This window comes from Solanum lycopersicum, chromosome 1 (assembly GCF_036512215.1).
Source record: "Solanum lycopersicum chromosome 1, SLM_r2.1".
Taxonomy (NCBI): Eukaryota; Viridiplantae; Streptophyta; class Magnoliopsida; order Solanales; family Solanaceae; genus Solanum; species Solanum lycopersicum.
The window spans coordinates 44,423,117-44,444,132 of record NC_090800.1 but is presented as its reverse complement, the minus strand read 5'-3'; the positions used below and the strand labels follow the sequence as shown (position 1 = coordinate 44,444,132).

General features: G+C 39.3%; 1 protein-coding gene across 1 annotated transcript; it reads right to left on the bottom strand.

The window, feature by feature from the left end:
- Positions 1 to 8,923: 8,923 nt before the first annotated feature.
- On the bottom strand, positions 8,924 to 9,521 carry LOC138342134 (uncharacterized). The gene is made up of 2 exons (XM_069294327.1): positions 9,280 to 9,521; positions 8,924 to 9,161 (listed from the first exon to the last, which is right to left on the bottom strand). Exons 1-2 carry the CDS (start codon positions 9,519 to 9,521, stop codon positions 8,924 to 8,926), a joined length of 480 nt encoding a protein of 159 aa, XP_069150428.1.
- Between the last annotated feature and the right edge of the window lie 11,495 nt (positions 9,522 to 21,016).

The window sequence follows — 21,016 nt, the reverse complement described above, 5'->3', positions numbered from 1 at the left end:
ATCCATGATAAGGCAGATATCTACAGTGCCCAACGGAGTCTTGAGTTGATCAATGTGCCAGATGGTCACAGCTGCGGACCTGCATAAAAAAATATCATGCACGGAAAAAGGTAAGTAGTTGTGACCTTCAAAGCCCTCTCGTGCATGACCGCCTGTTGAAGCCAAGCAAAGTCCACCTCAAACACCGCTATCATCGTCGCCATTAGAAAATGCACGATCCCATGTGACTATATTATCAGCGGCTGTGGGAGAAAGGGAGTGGAAGACAAGAAACCATAAAAACATAGCCGTGAAGGTCAGGTTATCCTTCTTGATGGCTCCTTAGTCTTGGTTACCAAGTTGGCACCCTCTCCATCAACAGACAAGTGTAGGGACATCTACTTTTTGGTGGTCTCTCTCAGCGATGCCTCACGCAAGAATTGGTCATCTTTGATAATTTGCCATTGGTAGTCGAACTCGACAGTGAGAGGGGTCCGGTTGGCATCAACATCATCACTGTAGAGATACTGGCGGATGGAAGGCAGGGATATATAAACCTGAATTCCACATACTCGGACATGCTCTAGTGGGGACTATTTGGCGGGGGCAACCTGCCTATCAATCTGTGATGTAAGAATAGCCACGTAATAAGCTTAGCATTCTCAGACCAACTCGTCACTATATAATCCCAAAGAACGCGTTGTCCACTCAAGTCGGTGTCTGGTGAAGAGGTTGTGGATCTCTGGAATGGTAGGGAGACTTCTCTTAAGGACCCTCCTCTCAAGTGTAAGGGTCCGTGTCATGACTCCTTTATCATTCATAAACTTTGTGTCTGAATAAACTTGATATTTCCTGTCGACACACCACCGGTTAGGCTGGTCGGCATACGGGGTAAGAGCCCGAGTTGGTGTACCAGCAGTGAATTTAGAAATATCAGCCTCATCAGACGAGGCAGACTGTGCACCTGTGGCGGGTGAAGGGACTTCGGCAGACCCGGAGGCTTCCTCCGACCAAAAAACTCCTAAGGAGCCATATGCTCCTTCTTCACGAGTAGTTGACCTAGAAATTTGCCAGTCAATGTGTGCTCCTCATCAGACTGGGAGGTAGTGACTACACCGGATGACACCTTTTTGGGTGTAGCTGTGGTAGCACGTACAACTCGTGATGGAGTGGCACTGCGTGGGGGCACGTACTCGGGGTCACGCTCATCAAAAGAGCCAATGACCAGGCGGGCAGACGAGGCGACAGACTTTGATAGCCCACGTGCGTCAACTCAATCTTGTTCTGGTACCATGATAGAGAGTATCTGTAAAGAATCAATATTAGTACGAGGAGCAAACAAGACAAGCAAAAATGAAACAAAATAAATATAATAGGTAATCAGTAATGACTTTTCAGCAGTAAAAGTAAAACACGACGGACTAGGTAACAGTTCGTTGTGATTACGAAGGACCGTCATGGGGTACGTCATGTCTTACTTAAACTATGTTTATGTAGAGACCCCTGAAGGAAAGTGTCACGACCCAAAACTGGGCCACGACTGGCACCCACACTTACCTTCCTATGTGAGCAAACCAACCAATGTAAACCTTAAAATTTCAATAAAATATCAACAGAAAGTAATGCGGAAGACTTAACTCATTAATAAAAACTAATTCAATAACTTCTAAAAACTCAACAACTATTATTATCCCAAAAATCTGGAAGTCATCACCACAAGAACATCTATGATTAAATTTCTAAACTAAGAGTATTCTAAGAAGCTAAAACAAATAAAAACTAGTCCATGCCGGAACTTCAAGGCATCAAGACATGAGGAAGAAGATCCAGTCCAAGCTAAAAACATTAGCTCACCCTGAAGATCCGATGTGACGAAGTCTGGCTAGAGTTACCGTTGAGTCGAAGATGACGGCACGTTTGCTGCACTCCACAAATAAATAAGGAGAAAAACATAAAAGTAGGGGTCAGTACAAAACACGGGTACTGAGTAGATATCATCGGCAAACTCAAAATAGAAATCAATATATACCAAGTAATATCATAAAATCAACTATGATACTCAACATGTAGCAACAACAAGTACTATATCATTAACAATTACTGTCAAGTTCACACATGAGGACTCAAGCCTCAACACCATACTCATTTGGGAATTATGTTCATTAGATTGAGTATATTAACATCTTTCAAGATTCATTATCTTTGTTTCTCTTGTGTCGGTACGTGACAATCTGCTCGTTCATCTTCATTAATCCTCTTGTGTCTGTACGTGACACTCCGATCCCCTACTACTATGTGTCGGAACGTGACACTCCGATCCCCTAAATCTACGTGTCGGTTGTGACACCCGATCCCCTAAGTCTACGTGTCAGTTCGTGACACCCGATCCCCTAAATCTACGTGTCAGTTCCTGACACCCGATCCCCTTAATCTACGTGTCGGTTCGTGACACCCGATCCCCTAAATCTACGTGTCGGTTCGTGACACTCGGTCCCCCTAATACTACGTGTCGGTTCATGACACACGATCCCCTAATCTCCTTCTATCAATTCATCACGCCTTCTTTATTACCAAGGCCTCATCATTAACAAAGAGATTAGAGTTTTGCAAGATTTGGGATTCAATAGCTTCATCATGCTTATATAATCACAATTATATAATTACATTCATGCAAGCATACAATTTAGCACATAGCAGGGTTTACAATATTATCAATACATTTCATTCGCTATTAAGAGTTTACTACGAATATCGTAAGAGAAACCATAACCTACCTCCACCAAAGATTAGTGATCAAGCAAGCAATTTCCCAAGCTTTGTTTCTCTTTGTTTCTCCTCTTTCTCGTTCGACTTTCTCTCTCTTTCTCTTATTCTTTCTATTTTCTTTATTCAAAACCCTCTTTCTTTTACCCTAATTAGCATATAATTAAGAATAAAAGATGGCAATAATAACCCACTAATTAACTTAAGGTTACCTCTTTTAACCCCCAAGTAATTAAACTTATGAACATTAACCCACTAACTATATAATTAAAGCAGGAATAGTCAAAAAGTCCCATAAAACAATTGAGGAAATCCGACTCAGACTGGGATTACGCAGCCTGTGACGGCCCGTCGGGCCTGCGACGGTCCGTCCTGCTGCTCTGTCAAAGAGTTCAGAGACTCAATTTCTCTGAAGAGTCTGTGACGGTCCGTCACACCTGTGACAGTCCATCCTTCCATTCCATTACGAAGTTTAGAGAGTCCATTTCGGTGCCCATTTTTTAGAATTCTAAGTATTTCGGAACGAGACCCCCTCGACGGTCTGTCGTGCCCATGACGGTCCGTCGTGGGATCCATTGTTCTGCCAGTTTTTCCATAATTGAAGTCTGCTGCTCAAAACGACTATCCGGTGGCATGCCAGGAAGGTCTGCGGGAAACACATCTAAAAACTCACGAACTATCGAGACCGACTCAATTGGAGGTACTTGGGTAGTATCATCCCTGAGATGTGCCAAGAATGCTAAACAACCCTTACTAACCATTTTCTTAGTACGAAGAAAGGAGATGATATGAACCGGATTGGAAGTTTAGTCACCCTCCCACACTAACGGATCTGTCCCAGGCTTGGCTAACGTCACAGTTTTAGCATTACAATCCAAGATTGCAAAATTTGGGGAAAGCAAAGTCCAACCCAGAATTACATCAAAGTCAACCATTTTAAGATAACCAAGTCCACATAAGTACTGCTCCCCACAAAAGTCACCAAACAAGACCTATATACTTTATTAACTATCACAGACTCACCCACCGGGGTAGAAACACGAATAGGCATGTCAAGCAATTCACAAGGTAAATTAAAACCATTAGCAAATGAGGAAGATACATAAGAAAATGTGGATCCAGGATCAAACAATACAGAAGCCATGCAATCACAAACTGAAAGATTACCTGTGATGACAGCATCAGATGTCTCCGCCTCAGATCGCCCAGGGAAAGCGTAACAATGGGCCCCATTACCTGTCTGCCCGTTGCCCCTACCATGTGGTGCTGTAGTGGCTTTAGTTTGCGTGTCACCCCGGCCGTTTTGGTGACCACCATTACCTCATCCACCACGTCCCCCAGAATAACGGCCTCTGCCATGACCACCTCTACCTCTAGCTATTGGGGGTCTATAACTCTGGTTTGGACAATTCCTCCTAATATGTCCAGTCTCCCCACATCCATAGCACTCTCTGGAGTCAAGCATAGGTCTCTCAGAGAAGTGTTGACCGGTCTGAGGTGGACCCCCAACTATAGTCTGTAGTGAAGACTGAATTTGTCGGACTGAGTAACCTCCTGAACCCTGTCCTCTAGAGTAAGAACCATTAAACTCACCTCCCTTTCGAAACCTTTTCTATGTCGATGCCATGGTGAAGTCATTGGGCTTCACTCCTTCCACCTTTATCACGAAGTCTACCACTTCTTGAAAGGATATTGCAGTAGCCGCTACCTGTAAGGCTGAAATCCGCAATTCTTATCTCAACCCCTTAACAAAGCGGCGAATCCGCTCTTGTGGACTGAAACAAAGTTGGGTGGCATACCTGGATAATGCACGAAACTTTAGCCTCATATGCAATAACCGACATCCTACCTTGCTCTAGGCTCAAGAACTCATCTCTTTTCCTATCCCTCAAAGTCCGGGGGATATACTTCTCCATAAACAAGCTAGAGAATGATGCGCAAGTCATAGGTGGTGCCTCTGTTGGTTTACACTCAACATGTGACCGCCACCACATTTTGGCGTTCCCTTGAAACTGATAAGTCACAAACTCCACACCAAACCGTTCTACTATACCCATCTTGTGTAGTAGCTGGTGACAATCAAATAGAAAATCAGAAGCATCCTCCGATTCAGCACTGTTGAAGACTGGAGGTTTCAATTTCAAGAACTTACTGAAAAGTTCATGCTGATCATTTGTCATTACAGGCACTGTAGTCAGACGAGGAAATGTGCGTATTTCCAATGAGGCATCCATGCGGGGAGCCACAGTAGCCGCATGTTGTACTTCCGGAGCCTGAGGTGCTGGTGCAGAAAACAGTGGAGGCGCTTGGCCTTGATCAGATAACCCGCTAAGATAAGCAAGAACATGATTGATCATCTCTGGGGTAGGTTGGGGAGGCAATCCCTCATTCTGTACTTGTTCAGTTTCCCCTTCCTCACCTTCTCTTACTACTTCTTCAGTCGGTGGAGGAGTTACTGCCCTAGTATCAGATGGGCTACGTGTTCGTCCTCTTCCTCTAGAGGACGTCCTCCCACGACCTCTCCCACGGCCTCTTGCCGCTACTCTTCCTCGAGCTACAGCCCCAGTGGCTGGCTCAGACGCTTCTTGTCTTGCTGATGTTGGCGCAGTCATTGCTCTAGTTCTAACAATCTGCGAAATAGAGTGAAGATGGTCAGATACCAATCTATATCACCTAGATACCAATTGGACCCAAGTAATAGCACGAAAGAAAGAAAGAATAGAATTTTCCTAAAGTCTTATAGACTCTCAAAGAAAAGTAAAGGCGTCCCCCTACCGTTCCTTAATACTCTACTAGACTCGTTCTTGTGTGATGAGACCAACGAACCTAATGCTCTGATACCAAGTTTATCACGACCCAAAACCGGGCCGCGACTGGCACCCACACTTACCCTCCTATGTGAGCGAACCAACCAATGTAAACCTTAACATTTCAATATAATATCAACAGAAAGTAATGTGGAAGACTTAACTCACTAATAATAACCTATTCAATAACTTCTAAAAACTCAACAACTATTATTATCCCCAAAATTTGGAAGTCATCACCACAAGAACATCTATGATCAAATTACTAAACTAAGAGTATTTTAAGAAGCTAAAACAAATAAAAACTAGTCCATGCCGGAACATCAAGGCATCAAGACATGAGGAAGAAGATCCAATCCTATCTAGAAACATTAGCTCACCCTGAAGATCCAATGTGACGATGTCCGTCTAGAGTTACTGTTGAGTCGAAGATGACGGCACGTTTGCTGCACTCCACAAATAAACAAGGAGAAAAACATAAAAGTAGGGGTCAATACAAAACACGGGTACTGAGTAGATATCATCGGCCAACTTGAAATAGAAATCAATATATACAAAGTAATATCATAAAATCAACTATGATACTCAACATGTAGCAATAGCAAGTACTATATCATTAACAATTACCGTCAAGTTCACACATGAGGACTCAAGCCTCAATACCATACTCATTTGGAAATTATATTCATTAGATTGAGTATATTAACATCTTTCAAGATTCATTATCTTTATTTCTCTTGTGTCGGTACGTGACACTCCGCTCCCTCATCTTCATTAATCCTTTTGTGTCGGTACGTGACACTACGATCCCCTACTACTATGTGTCGGAACGTGACACTCCGATCCCCTAAATCTACGTGTCGGTTCGTAACAGCCGATCCCCTAAGTCTATGTGTCGGTTCGTGACACCCGATCCCCTAAATCTACGTGTCGGTTTGTGACACCCGATCCCCTAAATTTACGTGTTGGTTCGTGACACCCAATCCTCTAAATCTACTTGTCGGTTTGTGACACCCGGTCCCCCTAATACTATGTGTCGGTTCATGAAACCCGATCCCCTAATCTCCTTCTATCAATTCATCACGCCTTCTTTTATACGAAGGCCTCATCATTAACAAAGAGATTAGGGTTTTGCAATATTTGGGATTCAATAACTTCATCATGCTTATATAATTACAATTATATAATTACATTCATGCAAGCATACAATTAAGCACATAGAAGGGTTTACAATATTATCAATACATATCATTCGCTATTAAGAGTTTACTACGAATATCGTAAGAGAAACCATAACCTACCTCCACCGAAGATTAGTAATCAAGCAAGCAATTTCCTAAGCTTTGTTTCTCTTCGTTTCTCCTCTTTCTCGTTCGACTTTCTCTCTCTTTCTCTTATTCTTTCTATTTTCTTTATTCAAAACCCTCTTTCTTTTACCCTAATTAGCATATAATTAAGAATAAAAGATGGCAATAATAACCCACTAATTAACTTAAGTTTACCTCTTTTAACCCCGAAGTAATTAGACTTATTAACATTAACCAACTAACTATATAATTAAAGCATGAATAGTCAAAAATGTCCCTTAAAACAATTGAGGAAATGCGACTTAGACTGGGATTACGCAGCCTGTGACGGCCCATCGCGCCTGCGACGGTCCGTCCTGCTACTCCGTCACAGAGTTCAGAGACTCAATTTCTCTGAAGAGTTTGTGACGGTCCGTAACACCTATGACGGTCCGTCCTGCCATTCCGTTACGAAGTTTAGAGAGTCGATTTCAGTGCCCATTTTTAGAATTCTAAGTATTTTTAAACAAGACCCCCTCGACGGTCCGTCGTGCCCATGACGGTCCGTCGTGGGATCCGTCGTTTCTGCCAATTTTTCTAGAATTGAAGTCTGCTGCTCAAAACGACTAAACAAGTTATTACAGAAAGTCTCTAACAAGTATGAAGAATAAGCAGGAAAAACCACCATGACAATTATGGTCCGTCGTACAGACCCTTAGGAGAGGGGTCTATGACCATCACGATGGTTGTACAGGACGGACCGTCGAGGGTGTGATGGTCTATCGTAGATGTCCATCAGAGGACACTTAGAAAAAATACGGAGAACCTCAGGAGATGGGTTTCTGACCGTAATGACGGTTGTGAAGGACAGACCGTCGAGGGTATGACGGTCTATCGTAGATGTCCATAGGTAGACACTTAGAAAAAGTGGGACCCTTAGGAATAGGTTCTCTGACAACCAGAACGGATGTGCAGAACGGACCGTCGAGGGTATGATGGTCCGTCGTAGATGTCTGTAAGAGGACACTTAGAAAAAGTGGGAGACCCTTATTAATAGGGTCTCTGACAACCAGAACGGTTGTGCAGGACGGATCGTCATGGTAACGACGATCTGTCGCAGGTGTTCGTTGGTGGACACTTGGAAAATATTTGATAGCGAGGTGTTGGCGGTGTTCGAATGGACCTTCTAACGGTCCATCGTGGGTACGACGATATATCATTGGGGTCTCGTTCTGTCATACAATGACAGAACTGGGGAGTCCACAATCATCCCCTATGACTCAAATGGAATCTTTACTTTTAACCTAGATGTGTCTAACAAAAATACCTAACAAACTAGTAATGCTAAAGCACCTATTTCTATAGTTTTAACAAAGCAATTTACGGAATCTTAACCTAGGTCAGACAAAATTTGATCAAAGCATGAAGACCCACCAAAAAGAAATAGGTTAATACGAATTAAAAAAACAAAAATGCAATGGGAATTGGTAGAAATCAGAGACACATACTAGAGAATTTGAGAAAAACAAGCGAGGAAGGTACTTAGTGATCAGTAACAAAATCATAGCAGTAGACTCCGACTAGTAGAAAGGAGATATCCAGAATAAGGGAATTTGGGGATACTATTGATTGATAGAGAAGGGGGTTCTGATATTGGAAGTTGGAAGTTGAAAAGTGAGGGAAAATGGGAGAAAGAGGGAAGGAAATAGGTGAAATGAAGGTGTGCGGTTTTTAAAGGTTGCCAATTTTTTAAATTATCCCAACCGAATCGGGTTGGGTACGCTCATTAATGATGCAATGAGTCCCCGACGACGGTCCGTCTAAGATGCTACGATCCGTTATTTGTTTCGTCACGTGTGACCTTGTTTTGAAAATAAATAACAGACGTACCTGGCACGGCGGACTCATGATACATTTCATCGTGTGCGTGACAGTCTGTTGATGTGTCCGTCAATGACTGTTGGAGAGCGATTTTCTGTTGAATTTCCTAGTGATGTGCCTGCAACTTTAAAAACCCATTAGTAGAAAATGCTACCATTACTAGAAAGATAAACTATAAGTATTGGGTTGCCTCCAACCAACACCTTATTAAACGTGGCGGCACAACCGAGGGCACTTGATTACTAAGACTTCATCAACATAATATGCCTCAATCACTTCATTCGCCGATTCAGCATACCCAAAATAGATTTTTATGCGTTTTCCATTCACCTTGAACCACACACCCTCCTTAGTTTCCAACTGAACTTCTCCATGAGGGAATAGTTGGGTAACCAAGTAAGGACCATTCCATTTGGACTTCAGCTTGCCCGGAAACAAGCGCAACCTAAATTTTATAAAAGTAAAAAATCCCCAACCATAAACTCTTCATCTTTTCTTTGTAGAGGGATGATCTTTCATAAGATTTCAGGAGAAAATCATCGAGTTCATTCAACCTAGTTAACCGTTGTTCTGCTGCTTCATTCCAATCCATTTTCAACTTCTTTATAGCCCACATGGATTTATGGTCTAATTCAACCGGAAGATGACAAGCTTTCCCATATACAAGTTGGTATGAGAACATACCTATGAGAGTCTTATACGCTGTCCGGTAGGCCCAAAGATCATTATCAAGCCTCTTTGACCAATCCGTGCTACTAGCGTTCACTGTTTTTGACAATATCTGTTTGATCTCCCTATTTGACATTTAAACTCGCCCACTAGTTTGAGGGTGGTAAGGAGTGGCCACATTATGGCGAACCCCATATTTCTCCAATATTCCCTTGAACAATCTGTTGCAAAAGTGGGAGCCCCCATCACTAATAATTGCCATTGGGGTGCCAAAACGAGAAAATATATTCTTTATTATGAACGCAGTGACACTTTTCCCTTCATTGTTTGCGAGGGAGATAGCTTCCACCCAAGTAGATACATAATCAACCTATACTAAAATATACTTCATTCCATAAGAACTAACAAAAGGTCCCATAAAGTTAGTACCCTAAATATCAAATAACTCAATCACAAAAATGAGGTTTAGAGGGAGCTCTTGCTTTCTTGAAATGCCGCCATATCTTTGGCATCTATCACATGCTTTAGAAAACTCACGAGCATCTTGATGAAGGGTTGACCAATAGTAACAACATTGTAATATCTTATGAGCGGTTCGGATACCACTATGAGGTCCACCAACGGGTGAGGAATGGCATGCCTACAAAACACTGAACATCTCACATTCTTGCACACAATGCCGAATAAGCCCGTCTGCACAACTCCTATATAAATATGGTTCATCCCAAAAGAACTTCTTCACATCGTACATGAAATTCTTTCTTTGATGAAAGGACAAGTCCGATGGAATAATATCATTAGCCAGATAGTTCGCGAAAACTGCGAACCATGGAATCAAGTCTTGTGAGGCAGCCAATACATGCTCATTGGGGAAAGTATCATCAATATCAGTTTTATCTCCTAACTCTCTCATAGCTCCATCTTCTAGTTGGGACAAGTGATCGGCAAGTTGATTTTAAGTCCCTTTTCTATCCCTCACATTGAAGTCAAATTCTTGTAGCAGTAATACACAACGAATCAACCTCGGTTTCGCATCCTTCTTTGCCATCAAATATCTCAATGCTGAATGGTCCATATGAACTATAACTTTGGTACCTAGCAAATAGGAGAAAATTATTTCAAAAGCAAAGACTACTGCAAGGAGTTCTTGCTCAGTCACTGTGTAATTCTTCTTAGCTTCATTTAGGGTTTTACTAGCATAGTAAATGGGGTGAAGAATTTTGTTCTTTCTTTGTGCCAATACTACACCAAGAGCAACCCCACTAGTTTCGCACATAACCTCAAATGGACTATTCCAATCAGGAGAAATAATGATAGATGCAGACACCAATTTTTCTTTTATCTCACGGAATGCTTTAAGACAGATTCATCAAAATAAAATTTACAATCTTTCTCCATTAGTTTGCAAAACGGATGTGCAATTTTTTAGAAATCTTTAATGAATATCCGGTAAAAACCTGCATGCCAAAGATTGTTTCTCATACCTTTTTTACAGAGATAGGTGGTGGAAGTCTCTCTATTACCTCGATTTTAGCTCGATCAACGTCTATGCCCTTTTCTGAATTGCGATGACACAAAACAATACCTTCTTTCACCATGAAGTGGCATTTACCCCAATTTATTACTAAATTGCCGTCTTCAATTCTCTTAAGGACCTCAGATAAATTGTTCTAACACCACTCCAATGAATCACCAACCACAAAAAAATTATCCATAAAAACTTCTATAGTATCTTCAACCATGTTAGAGAATATTGAAATCATACATCTCTGAAATGTGGCGGGTGCATTGCACAGGCCAAACAAAATTCTTTTGAACGCAAAGGTCCCATATAGATAAGTAAAAGTGGTTTTCTCTTGATATTCTAGTGCAATAAAAATTTGAATTTACCCCGAATATCCATCAAGAAAAAAGTACCACCCTTTTCGACAAGTCTATCCAACATCTGATCCATGAAGGGCATAGGAAAATGGTCTTTTTCAGTACATACATTTAATTTGCGGTAATCCATACACATCCTCCATCCAGTAAACGGTATCATTGGAACAAGTTCATTTTCTCATAAGGGACCACAATCATTCCCCCTATCTTAGGTACACTCTGAACAGGGCATACCAACTACTATCGGCGATCGGATAGATTACTCCGGCATCTAACCACATAATGATTTCTTTCTTCACGACCTCTTGCATAGGTGGATTTAAGAATCTCTGGTTCTTAATACTTGGCTTATGATCAGTTATGAGTTGGATTATAAGAGAACAAATACCAGGAGGGACCCCAATAATGTCCGCAATAGTCCACCCAATAGCTCTTTTGAACCTTTTTAGCACTTTCACTAAACTCTCAACTTGCTGTTCTTTTAGGTCTGATGCAATGATTACCGGGAAAGTGTAACAATTTCCTAAGAATTCATACTTGAGATGAGGTGGGAGAGTTTTTAGTTCTAAGTTTGGAGCCTCCTCTATAAGTTGTTTTGCGGGTGGAGACTCACGATTCTTCATGTTTAACTTATATTTCTTTGGTTTAAACCGAATATCACCTCGATAAATATCAGCGACTACTGACTCATAGTCATCAATGCATTCGTTATTAAAATTCATTATCACAGCCACTAATGTTTCTACACCTAGACGTTCTTCTATTTGTGTCTCAGATGACTCACTAATGTTGTAGGATATAGCAGTTACCGATTGGAGCTCACCAATCTGCCTCATGGACCTACAAATGTTAAAGGTCACTTTCTAATTGTTCAACCGAAATTTCATCTGCCCCTTTTCCATATCTACTAAGGCTCTTCCTGTAGCAACGAATTGCCTCCCAAGAATAATGGACTTTTCAAAATCGACTTCACAATCAAGAATAACAGAATGTGCCAGAAATATGAAGGACTCCACTTTTACTAGAGCATCGTGGAGTATCCCTATAGGCCATTTTACTGTTCGCTCGTCCATCAATAGCCGCATCGCAGTTGGCTTTGGATCACCCAAACCCAACTTCTTTTAAATTGAGAGGGGCATGAGATTTATGCTTGCCCCTAGATCACATAATGCTTTCACAAAATGTTATTGCCCGATTGTACAAGGAATAGTGAACGCACCCGGATCATCTTTATTTTGTACCAGAGATCTTGTAGTAATAGCACTATAATGCTGCATTCTATCATCATCCTCAAAAGTGACCGATCTTTTCTTTGTAACAAGATCTTACATAAACTTGGAATAGCCGAGCATTTGTTCTAAAGCTTCTACCAAAGGGACATTGATAGAAAGCTGCTTCAACATTGTTATAAAACGCCAATATTTAAAATCCTCGGTCTTTTTCATTAATCTTTGAGGAAATGGGGGTGGTGGTCTAGGCATGGGAGTTACCTTTTAGGAATTTCAGCATCTTTTTTCCAGTGTTATATTCTACTTCACCATTAACAACTACCACTTTATCAGTATCTTTTGTCACTTTTTTCTCATAAGATGGCATAGGTGGGTCAATGGTTTTCTTACCACTGGGAGTACTGATTTCCATACAATGTCCATCATTTTTCGAATTTTGGACTGTGTTTCTAGGAAGAGTGCCCGTAGATGTGTGTTCACAGTCGCAGATAATTGGGCCAATTGTAACTCAAGCTGCTTAATCGATATTTCATGTGTATCGACGTTCTACCCAATACCCGCTAAATCATTTCTCAACTCTTTAGTGTGCTCATCACTAGCATCCAACCTCCACATTATTTTTTATGCAACATATCCTCAACTTGCGCCATATTACCTCCACCATCCATAGGAGTAACTTCCCGATTTTTAAGAGGAACATAGGGACGATCCTATAATTTATATTACTATAGTTACCCTTGTTGAAGTTGTTGTCGTGGTTTTAATTTCATTCTCGAACATAATGACCCTCACGTTTATATTTACCATAGATCCGACCTTTTTTCCCTTGCCTGTGGCGCCAATTCTCCAGATTAGAGCCTTGGGCAAACGGTCGGAACCCCCCCCCCATCTGCTCATTTACCGCATAGAATTCCTCCTCATAATGGCATTCATTATTTGGTGATGGTTGTTTAGACAAGTAGTTGATTGAATTTATCTTTTCTGCACCCTTAGTGACATGTTTTAATACCAACCCAAACTCAGTTCTAATCTGAGCCATCTCTTCAAAAATCTCATCTGGGGATGGGTTATGAGTGGATTGTACTGCGAATATATTTCTCCCACTATCTGACTTCCTAAGACTCCAAGCTTTATTGTTCCGTGAGATTTTCTCTAACTTTTCGGCAATCTCAACATAAGGACACTTCTCATAGGAACCACCCGCTATAGTATCCAACACCACTTTATTATTATCATCCAGTCCCGGATAGAAGTATTCCTTCAGTGACTCATCATATATATGGTGTTTTGGGAAGCTTCTAAAAAATGAGGTGAATCTATCGCAAGAAGGACTCACTGACTCTCCTTGTAGTGCCACAAAGTTGTTCACTCTATCTTTGTGGTTTAGTTTCTTGGAGACCGAATAATAGCGTGCTAAGAAAATGACCCTTAGTTGGTTCCTAGTGAAAATTGATTTATAAGGGAGCTCAGTGAACCAAATAGCAGCCTCTCCCGTCAGTGAGAGAGGAAACAATCTTAGCCCGATTACATCCAAGTCCAAGTCAGGCCTCCCTACACATATTTTACACACTAACCTTACCTTAGATATATGGGCATGTGGTTCCTCAAAAGGTAGCCTTGAAAACAAACCTCTGGCAGTGAGCATTTACATTGGGCTGCTAGTTATCACAAAGATGTGTCCAGGTGGTAGAGGGGACAAGACAAGTGGCCCATCAGAGTCTGCTATATTGTCATAGCCTCTGTAGTATTCGTGGGGACGTGGAGCGGAATTTCGTCCCCTCTGTTGATTTTGACCCTGATCATCAGGTAATAACAAACCATGAACATCAACCGGAGCTGGAATGTTCTAGTTTGGATCATCATCATTAATACCCAATTTTCGATTCATGTTGTGTAGTGTATGCTCTAATTTGTGATCGTAGAGAAACAAGGGTTCTCTTCCCCCCTGTGTATTTGGCATACAAGGAAGATAGTTCTGCACGAATAAAAAACAATAAATAAGGTAAAATTAATAAAATATCGACTAAACTTTAGTAATAAGTCTAAGTTAATCTAAAATCTACTTTCCCTGGCAGCAGCGCCAAAATTTGATTCGCTAAAACTTACTTCTCAATTAAGAAGTAAAGCGGTCATATCAAGTAAAGAACCCAACAAATAAGGATTAGATCGTTCCCACCTACGGACCTTCACAGCCACAATGGACGGTCACAATCTCCGTAGCTTGTAAATTTTTTGCATTTCTTTCTCAAAAACTTCCGCTTTAATCTTTAGACAAATTTCCTGCAAAAAAAAGAGAAACTTACATAAAAATTAATATAAAAAGGCTTTTGGACACATACTAAACATAAGGAAAAAACATTAAAAATACCGTGAAACCACGGTATATTACCATGCTACGTGGGGCTTTCTTGAACATATTTGTCTTGAGATTTTCCAGAAACAAGATTTGAAAATACCTTCGCGATGTGCAGTAAAATTCCAGATTTGATCGTGTCGTTTTTATGTCAAATTTGAATTGGATAAATTGTCCAGTAAGTGTAGGGATCTTTTGGTTAATTTTGGTAATGACTTATTAATGGTTATTGAGTCTTTTTATACCGGTAAACACACTAGTTAAAACTAACCTTCAACTCAAAACAAAACCTCTTCATTATGTCTCCAAAACTCCATTGTTGAAGCTTTGAATTTCCAAGGAAGAAGACTGATTTTCCAAGATTTTTCTCCATCAATATCGCGGGTTAATATTCTATATTAAGGTATGGTTTTCAACCTTGAATCTCTTTTCTTCGAGGAGTCAATTCCAATGATTTTTCAAAGACGATCAAAAACATGAATTCTCCAATTTTGTCTTCTAGCCATAGTTCTTGCATAAGACGTTTTTAATCATTGTATTATGATTGAATTGATGTTAATTTTGATTAATTTTAACCTAAAAACTCTATGAACCCATGCAAACCATGCAATCCCAGTTCTGACTATTTTATGGGTTAAGTGATCATGTCTCGATGCTTATGAATTCTAGTGTAGTTTTCTTTGGCTATCGAATGATGTAAGAATTGTAGTTGGATTGATGCATAGTGTTTCTTAGATTTATTTATCTATATTGAATTAATTTAGATTTATTGACTATTTTGATTTTTGTATTTAATTTATGATCATGGTCGTGGGTAAGGGCCTTTTTCTATTGTATTGAATGATTTAGCTATGGATTGAAGTGGTGAGAATGGATTCGTGGTACTCTGCCCTATTTTTTTTATTTTATGCAATGTAGGTCTTGAATTATGTTGTGATTGGTATGGTCCACTTATGGTGGTTGTGCTATGTGCTTTACTTGTGAATTATGTGACGCTGTCGGCGTTACTTTATGTATTATAATGATAATGGCCTTGTTGACACTACATGATTTATTATGATGGTTTGTGTATTTGATTTATATGAAGTATGATCCTATCCATCTACTTGTGATAAAGGTTAATGTATGTATTTTTCTATTGATTTTGTTAGGTGATAATGTTAGACTATGACTATGTCCTTAGGTGTGTAGTCTTAGACTTGATCGATGATTCTTGCTACCAAATTATGTGAGTATTATGATGTTTATATTTATGATATGGTAGTGAATCTGGTGACCTATAGATGATATTGGTTATGCCTATGTGCTTCTAGAATGATATGCTATATTTGATAAAGTGAAGTATTGGTGTATTTCGTTTGGTCGACTTGTGTCCCCTACTTGATACATGTTTATTGTGAATATGACTTCTTGACTTAGTATGCTAAAGACTCTTAGTCTTGTATGTACGAATGACATGTGACCTTGAACATTGCTAAGAATGTCCTTTATGTGGAACCTTCAATCTAGCTGTAAGGTTATGATATCCTTGAAGTTGAAAGCCGTAATGGTATCCTTCTAGTGTTAATGGTGGCCTTAAGGTTGATTGTATGGAATGACATGAAATCATCCTTAGAAAAATCAACGAGCTATCCTCTTAAGCATTGTAAGTCAACCATAGGGTATCTCTTAGGTAAGGTGAAATGTGATTGGGTTACGAACTAGATATGGAACCTCTTCATGTGATCCTTTATGTGAATTACTCTATGAGAACAAAGCTTAGCACAGAGAGAGTCTGATTTGGGAAGTAGCTCTGGTTTAGGATGTGTCTTGAGTACAAAGAAACCCTTCATATTCCCTTACCATGTGCCTATATGGGATGTGTCCAAGTTCTACCATTCCCTTACCATGTGGCTATATGAGATGTTTTCATGTTCTACCGTTGGAAAGTAGAACACCCTCCATCGGAGTAGGTTACAACTATGGATTCAATGTCTTGCTACTATGTTCTATGTCGGTTATTGCCTATTCTCATCATATGGGATTCCCACTAGTGTTGGAGAAGTTCTATGAAGTTTAGGTGGTTATATGAGACGCTATCTAGACATTGCACAATAGTCTTTGAAGATGTCAGTGAGTAAGTCCCTAGGTTTTCTCCAAGACTATTACATGAATGTCCCCATATGTTGAATGAATCTTGAATTAACTAATGAAGAAAATGACTAAGTTGGAAAGTATGTAAATAAATAAGTACTTACCTAGTGTATTTTAAGGGTTTTCTAGTTAATGTGTGAAGGGCGCATGGGAATGGTCACTTTGTAAATCACCTAGGTAAGTCTTAAGAATAACTCTATATAGGAAAGTTGGTTGATTAATTAGACATAATATAAACTTAGGTAGTGATAAGGATAATTTAGGTAATCTTAGAAACGGTGCATGGGCATTCTCTTCTTGAATTACTTAATTAAGTCTTTTGATACCCTTTATGAGGAAAATGTCATATTTTATATATGTTGTTGTATGAAGGGATTGTATGGGATTGTATGGGCGGTTGCTTCACAACTCACTCAAGTGAGCCTTAGAATCACCTTTGGTATGACGATCTCATGTTAGGTGTTTGGTGTATTGTAAGTGCATTTATCTCATTATAGGTAGTCCCAAGGATCATTTAGGTGTGCGTAGAGGAGGGTATATGGGATGTTTCTTTTTGTCTTACTTAAGTGAGTCATAGGATAAATTTTAGTGAGAGGGTTGCATTCTAAAAGGGTTTACTGTAAGGCAACTTAGTTCACTATAATATTCCTTAAAAAGTGATTAAATGCTTATGTGATATCATATGTGTTTCTAAAGTGTTAAATGTTGTTCTTATGCTTATGCTATGATGTTTTAATAAAAAATATAATACTTCCATTAAATGTATGTTATCATGATTTTTTGCATTATGTCATACTTAGTACATGTATTTGTACTAATTCCACACTTTTATCTATCTCTTAAGTGATTCATAGGTGAAAGTTCTTTTGGTAGAGAAGCTTGGATTATAGGATCTTTCAAGCAAGTTTGAAGTATATCCCCATTTGACTCAAGGGAATAGATGTCTTTCGATTTCTTATTTCAAAGCATTGTAATAGACTTAGTAGTACTATATTTCGATTGTATGGGCCGTGTCCCAAGTATATTTTGAGTTTAAGATTTGATGATATGAGACTTAATATTTCCTATAATTTTTATATGAAAGAGATTTTTAAAGACAATTAGAATGTTGTGAACAATTATATGTATGTATATATATATATATATATATATAAATACATACATATATATATATACACATACATATATATATGTGTATATATATACACACACACACACACACACACATACATATATATACATATATATACATACAAGGAATAATACGAAAGGGCTTGTACAAGACCTCGAAGAGGTCAAGTACGCCATATTCCGATTGTAGAATGCCCTAACTTCTAGGTGGTACTCATGGGTTGTGAATTTATCCTTCAAAATTGTGGAATTCATTTTGTAACATTGACAAATATGCCTGAGCTTTCTGAGTTTACTCAACGGCTCGCTGAATGCCCCTTTATTTCTCCATTTTATCACTCTTTTTAGAAAGTGTTTCATAATATTTGGTGATCTACTACTAGTTCACCAAGTGGAGTCGGCGATATGCAAAATTACCCTTGACATAGCTGATGTATGCTGATTTCTAAAACTTTTTAGTTTTTAACATTTGGTGATCCCAACATGTCTTGTCGAATGGTTTTGAGGACTCGACGAGTGGTTTTGGAGATTTCCTACTCAATTAGTCAACTTTTAAATTTTTCGAATTAGGCCTTTTTGATTTTTCTTTGCGGGAATGATTAGACCAAGGTATCAAAAAGAAATTAACCACCCCATAAGGGTGCTAGGGTAATTTAATAAATGCGGAGGTTGCAGCCTCTTATAATACATATGCAAAATTTCCTCCAAAAGGGGGAATCGGAAATGAAAAAAAAGATAGTTATGTACCCACCAAGAGAGAAGAGCTTTGACAACATAGGTGTCTATGTCACACATATCACCACATTATAATGCGATGGTGTGTGATTCCAGGTTAATAGATAATTGACGTGATTACTGAACGAGATGATGATCAGAATCTCCAGACTAGGAGATGTAGCTACGCTCCAAGAACTTACATGATCCAACAGGATTCATAGTAAACCTATTTCTCCATGACCTCCTACTGTTATTGTTGAGCAGCTTCCTCCAATGCCACCAATTCAAGCACCCCCACCCGATCATTAAATAAATTGAAGACCAAGGGTTTGAGGACCATTTTTGAGAAGAAGTGTTTATTTACAGACGTAGCGGTAGACCAGTACCCATAGGTGTGGCACACAATAAAGTTCCACTAGTTCAAAATCTTCACCAAGCCCTGCAACTCCTATATTCCTACTTGGTTCAGGGATTTTATTCTCCATATGGTAAGCTGGTTGTCAAAGGGAAAAAGAAGTCCTGCTCGATCAAAGCCTGTAGGCCGTGTAGTAGTGGTGTAAGAAGGTTAAATGCAGCAGCACCGACATCAATGAAGTGCTTTTATGTATGATTAATCTGATCCACTACATTGTGGATCAGATAAAGATGAAAACCCTTGATGACTTGAAGGGTTGGGTGGCCCCGATTATATCATCTACTACACCATGGCTAGATGTAGGTGCCCGATTGAATAGAAGGATATGAATTTGGATTCCTGACACTAGTATAGTTCATTAGCAATACATTAATCACATCAGAGAATAAGTGAGTACTCCGTCGTCCAAAGGCTTCCCTATTGTGGACTACCATGGATCATAATAGTCTATATCTCGTCATGCTCATTGATACATGATATGGCCATTAGGTCAAAGCGGAGTCAAACTTCTCTCCCGTTTCAAGTTCTTATTACGGAGTTGTGCGGGCATGCTTTGGTGTAACGCCCCAAGAGTACACTCTTGCAGATAGAGCACTCTCGAATCTCCACATGGAGTACTTGACCTCAAGGAGGTCTTGTACAAGAATCTTAGCTATAATTCATTGTATAGGTATGAAAAATAGTTCTAAATGAAAAGTTTTCACAACATTAACTAAACGAAACTCTTTTATAAAACTAAAGGACAAGTCTCATCATCACAAGCCAACTTATACACGTCTTAATATCATAGGGTCACAAGACTTTATTAGACGGAAAACATAATAAGTCTCTTACAAGTCTACAAAATAATGAAACTAAAAGAAACATAGTCTATGTGCTCAAACATATGAGTACATACCAATATTGAGAGATTCAACCTCCCATGCTTTCCCTTCTAAGAACTCTCACTTTCCTTTCACCTATACTATTAGAAATATAGAAGAGTATGGAGTTAGTAAAAACATTGTTCTAAAGTATGGCATTATGTAAAAACATGCTAAAGAGGACCATTTGTTTAAAACATACTTTTCATGCTATTTAAGTAGAACCTGTATGAATCAAGTTATGAAGCATCATACAAGTCATAATTTAGTATACAATATAAAAGTTTCATACTTCTCAACATATAATCACATTTAACAGTAACCCATTTATCATATAGAATCTTCCTATCTAATGTTATCCTAAGACTCTCCTAAGCAAGACATGAAGAAACCGCCCATACAACCTCTTCAATATACACCTAAGTGATCCTTAAGACTATCAAGGATAAACATAATTCATTCCAACTCAACAAGTTAACATTCATTACTAAAGACATTAGGGGAAACATACATGCATTTAGGAACATCACACAATGACCATCGTCCACGATAACCACCAAGTTACACTTACTGAAATGTGAAATTAGCATCGCATACTGCTACATCCACTTAGTGCTCCTTACGAATCACCCTAGACTAGGCACATAACATTCATCATTTACATAGCTTTCATCATACAAGACATCGTATCAACATGATTATTTAAAATTAGACATAAAGTCAACTTATTTCATGAATATCATATAATGACCCATTCATAAATTTTCATATAAGGACACACCAACACTCCCTCCAAATGTCTACTTGTGCAATGGATATATAGCATCCCATTCCATCACCTTTCCTAAGTAGTGAACTCTTTAGAAGACTTAGTTCATAACATACATTTGTGTGAGGGATAGCTTTAAC

Bases quoted from the DNA above. Each gene is read 5' to 3' on its own strand.
- LOC138342134 (XM_069294327.1), bottom strand. From the start codon at position 9,521: ATGTCAAATAGGGAGATCAAACAGATATTGTCAAAAACAGTGAACGCT. The intron at 9,162-9,279 runs GTTAACTAGGTT...TATAAAATTTAG, and splicing joins AATGAAGCAGCAGAACAACG to GTTGCGCTTGTTTCCGGGCA.